Source organism: Solanum pennellii, chromosome 3 (assembly GCF_001406875.1).
Source record: "Solanum pennellii chromosome 3, SPENNV200".
In the NCBI taxonomy this organism is placed as follows: Eukaryota; Viridiplantae; Streptophyta; class Magnoliopsida; order Solanales; family Solanaceae; genus Solanum; species Solanum pennellii.
Window position 1 is genome coordinate 74,569,451 of NC_028639.1, and position 2,590 is coordinate 74,572,040.

The following is a 2,590-nucleotide window of genomic DNA, read 5'->3' on the forward strand; positions in this document are numbered from 1 at the left end:
AACCCCCAACCCCCACCTACCCACCCACCCTTCCCCTGTTTTCAAGTTTGATAATCATATAAAGCTCAAAGTAGAACAGAACACAGAAAAAAAAAACACATACACACACAGTGTTCTCTCTCTCTCTCTCTTCTTCAGGCGTGTCATCCAAATTACAGTCTCTAATTATGCTCTGTTTTCTCTCTCCCTAAAACCATCATCAGTTATCCATAACTCTTTGTCTCCATTGTCTCTTCTTCACATTCCTATTATTATTATTACTATTGTGTGTATGTGTATGATGATCAATTCCTCATTGACATCACTATTATGCCGCAGCTTTTGACTCATCTATAACAGACAATAAAGAGATTCCTTCAATCATTTTTCACCCCACTCCTTCACATCCCCTGTTTTTCTTCCTGTTGCTCTGTTTTTTTCTTCTTCTTCTATAAAAATACTCAGATATGGATAGGTATAGTTATCAACGAGAGAGGGAAATTTCTCATTCTTCAAACCCATCTTTCTCTTCTACACTTCTTGACGCAATTTACCGTTCAATTGATCAAGGAGAGGAAGAAGAAGAGATTGTTCTTTACAAAGAAACAATGCGTAAGAAACAGAGCAACAATATGGAGAGTTTTCAAAAAGCTTGTATGATTGAGAAATGGATGGAACATAAAGCAAGTGAAAAAGTTGTCGTTCGAAGAAAATCTATAGCTGATTTCGAAAGGAATCTCATGAACTCGAGCTCGAGTTCTTCAGATTCCAGCTGTGGGGGTGTGTTTTCTTCTTCAGAAACTGAATCCAGTTACAATAATGTAGTTATGAGTTCAGCTGGGTCATCTTCTTCTTGTTATGGTCTAAACAGGCCTAAACCAATCAGAACCTCAATTTCCGGTTCAAAACCTGAAAAACTCAGCAAAAATCAAGCTAAACAGCTCAACAACTATGGCGATTTTCGCCATAATCATCCTCCTATGGAAAGAGATTTCGCTCCCAAAACCAAAAGTGAAACTGGTTTTGTGAAGACGAAATCAAAAGCGTTGAAGATTTATGGAGATTTAAAGAAAGTGAAGCAACCAATTTCTCCGGGAGGTCGATTAGCAAGTTTCTTGAACTCACTTTTCACTGCTGGAAATACAAAGAAACCCAAAGTTGTTTCTTCGAATTCTGCAAACGCATCTTCTACATGTTCTTCAGCTTCTTCATTCTCCAGGTCATGTTTAAGCAAAAGCACACCCAAATCCAGCAGCAACGGAACCAAACGTTCCGTTAGATTTTACCCAGTGAGTATCATCGTAGACGAAGATTGTCAGCCATGTGGACACAAAAATCTGTACGAAGAAAATATACCCAAACCAGAGTCTCTAAAGAATATCAGAAACACCGTTAACGAAGAGCTCAAATTTCATTCAATGGAGAAAAATCGTCGAGTAGAAGAAGCTACTAAGGAGTTGCTGAGAAATTATCAGAGAAATTCAAATTCCCAAATCAAGAAAATGGAAATTTTCGACGATGAAGATGATGATGATGATGGTGCAAGTTGTGCTAGTTCAGATTTATTCGAACTTGATAATCTTTCTGCAATTGGAATAGATAGTAATAGGTATCTCGAAGAATTACCCGTTTACGAAACTACTCATCTGGATACTAATCGAGCCATTGCTAGTGGTTTGATTTTGTAATAAAAGTGTATTATTTATTGTTAACTAATGTAATTTTTGTAATTGGTTTGATTGGGGGTTTTATTTTACATTTGAGAGAAATGAAATTTCTTCTCAAAATTAATCTTTAATATCTATCTTGTGTATGTACGTGTAACTTATTTACATCAATTTGCTTGTTTGCTTAAGGAGAAAAATAGGTAAACTTATCTCTTTATCATAGATTGAGTGTCGAGTCGAGATCGAGTTCAACTGAATTATAATTAATAATATTGAGTTAAGCTGAATTCAATTGAGCTTGTTATAGTATTAAGTTCAGTTTAATAAAACCTTGTTAGAGTATAACTAAGTTGAACAAGTTTGAGTTTGATTCTTTAATAGTTAATTTTACATAGTATAATGTCATTGGAAAAGTTAATAATACTACTAGTAGTTTAAATTGGTAATTAAATTTAAATATGATTGAATTATTAAAAGTAAAATAAGGTTAACTAAATGATTTATTTTTTTTAAAAAAAGTTCAGTATAATAGTTGTTAAACTCCAAAAATGAAAAGGAGGATTATTGAGAGATCATGTTCACACGAGAAGAATATAAAATAAAAGCAATTCAAGAAAAGGTCACAAAGGCAGATCGTTGTATTCATCAAAGAGAGAGTTCAGACTGTTTCTTTCTTTTCTTTCACTCCGCTTTGGTACGAGCTCGTTCACATTATTATTTTAAAATTTAAATAAAAATAATAAATTATTAAAGATTAATCGAAAACAATTTTTTTCTTTTTCATAAAAATAAGAACAAGGTAACACATCTTATTCTAACTACATTTATGAAATTATATGGACTTTATTGATGTTATCGTTATTCCGTTTGCTTTTATCGTGGGTCCTTTTTATTTTTGCTTGAAGATGGCGCTAGCATCACTACCATAAATATCCCCTTCGAAT

At 33.5% G+C, this 2,590-nt stretch overlaps 1 protein-coding gene across 1 annotated transcript; it reads left to right on the forward strand.

The window, feature by feature from the left end:
* The first annotated feature begins 74 nt into the window (after positions 1–74).
* Positions 75–1,783, forward strand: LOC107012438 (protein BIG GRAIN 1-like A). Its single transcript, XM_015212287.2, has one exon. It carries the CDS (start codon positions 447–449, stop codon positions 1,665–1,667), a length of 1,221 nt encoding a protein of 406 aa, XP_015067773.1. The 5' UTR covers positions 75–446; the 3' UTR covers positions 1,668–1,783.
* Positions 1,784–2,590: the final 807 nt, after the last annotated feature.